General features: G+C 51.4%; 1 protein-coding gene across 1 annotated transcript; it reads left to right on the top strand.

Annotated features, from left to right (window-relative positions):
- Window positions 1-630: 630 nt before the first annotated feature.
- Window positions 631-1332, top strand: LOC119594808 (casein kinase 1-like protein 8). The gene has a single exon (XM_037943898.1). It carries the CDS (start codon window positions 631-633, stop codon window positions 1330-1332), a length of 702 nt encoding a protein of 233 aa, XP_037799826.1.
- Window positions 1333-1660: the final 328 nt, after the last annotated feature.

Genomic DNA, 1660 nt, shown 5'->3' on the forward strand with positions numbered 1-1660 from the left:
GGCGAACAGAATTCGGATAAAACCGGTTTCTGGATCCACTTAACCTCGTTACTTGCTAGGTACTTCAGTGACGCCACAGTCAGTGGCCCTCATTCAGCCTCGAGCACAGCTAGAGATCGGACGTGTTGCAGCCTTGCTCCGTGGATTCCGCCAAGCAGCATGGCTTTCGAATCCGATTTCCTCGGTCTCATGGCATCAGCAGGGATCCAAATAGTCGACGCAGACATGAGCAGCAAATCAAAGGAATTCGACGATTCTTTGGGCATCCAGAGAGACGCAAAAGCGAGCAGTGAAGAGCAGGTCGCTCTTTCCTCTCCTAAGCAAGTGCGTCCCAGCAAGCGCGACCGGGAAGACGGAAGCACGGAGCCCCAGCCGAAGAAGGTGAAGCAGAATTGTGAAGAGAGGGAAAAGAGCCACGTGGAGACAATGGCCAACCAGCACAAGAGACATGTGATTGGTCCGAAAAGTTTATCCACGAGGTTCGAAAACTGCATGCAGTTTCTGTTTTCGATTGAATTCAGAAACATTTCGGTCTTGCGGAGGCTGCTTCAAATGGAAATCGAAGTGTTCAGACGATTCTGCACGGACTTCCACGTGCCAATCCTGTGTGCTAAGTAACTCCGCAGCTGCATGGGCATTGCGCCCAAGAAACTGGGCAAGGGCGGCTACGGCACCACCTTCCTGAACCTTAAGAAGGAGCTGGTCGTGAAACAGGCCCAGAGCCTCGAGAATTTCCGCACCTTCATCGTCGAAGCGAAGGCAATGATGTTGCTGGCCGAATACGACGGGTTCCAGTGCCTCGTGGGCGTGTGTCCGGAGAGGATGTGCCTGGTCACCAGGTACGCCGGCCACACCCTCGACGCCCACGTGGTCGGCCGCCTGCACACGGAGCAAAGGATGTCTGTTGTGAGGCAGGTGTGCAACATCGTGCAAAGCATGCACAAGCACGGCCTCGCTCACAACGACATCAAGCCAGCCAACGTGTGCGTGCGGATGGGCGCGTGGGGAGCCCGGGTCACCGTCATTGACTTCGGTCTGACCATGGTGGCCGGGACGCTGCCGAGGCTGGGGATCCAGTGGAACCCGCGCCTGCCCTACGCCCCCGAGATCTGCGGGAGCGAGAGGGCGGGCCCGTGCGGCAGCCTCTCCGACGCGTATGCCGTGGGCAAGCTGATGCTGTTCGTATTCGGCGGGAAGCAGCAGATGCCGCAGCTGGTGAAGCGCTGGTTCTTCAGGAGCCAGGAGGTGAGCCCGAGAGAGCGGCAGGGCCTGGGCGCGCTGCTGGAGGCCCTTGAGCATGAGAAGATCCACCTGCTCCGCCGCTGCTACTGAGCAGGGCCTTCGTCGCTCACTACGGGTGTACATGGACGTCCACGATTGGATTTTTTCTTTTATTTCTAAAATTATATATAATTTGGTAAAAACAAAATAATAATAATAAAAAAAAGATAAATAAAATGTAATAAAAATAAAAAGTAAAAAAAAAATATATAAAAAAAAGGTTAAAAAAGATATATATAAAAGAGGTAAAAAAAAATAAAAAGTAAAAAAAAGTTAAAAAAGTAAAAGAAAAAAAAATATATATATATACATCATAAAACGCACTTACATATGTGTGTGTGTTCACATGTTCATATGTGGGTCGGTGGAAGAACGGAAG

Source organism: Penaeus monodon, chromosome 34 (assembly GCF_015228065.2).
Source record: "Penaeus monodon isolate SGIC_2016 chromosome 34, NSTDA_Pmon_1, whole genome shotgun sequence".
Lineage (NCBI taxonomy): Eukaryota > Metazoa > Arthropoda > Malacostraca > Decapoda > Penaeidae > Penaeus > Penaeus monodon.

What these genes read in the sequence shown, in the direction of transcription:
- LOC119594808 (XM_037943898.1), top strand. Translation starts at nt 631, where the DNA reads ATGGGCATTGCGCCCAAGAAACTGGGCAAGGGCGGCTACGGCACCACC.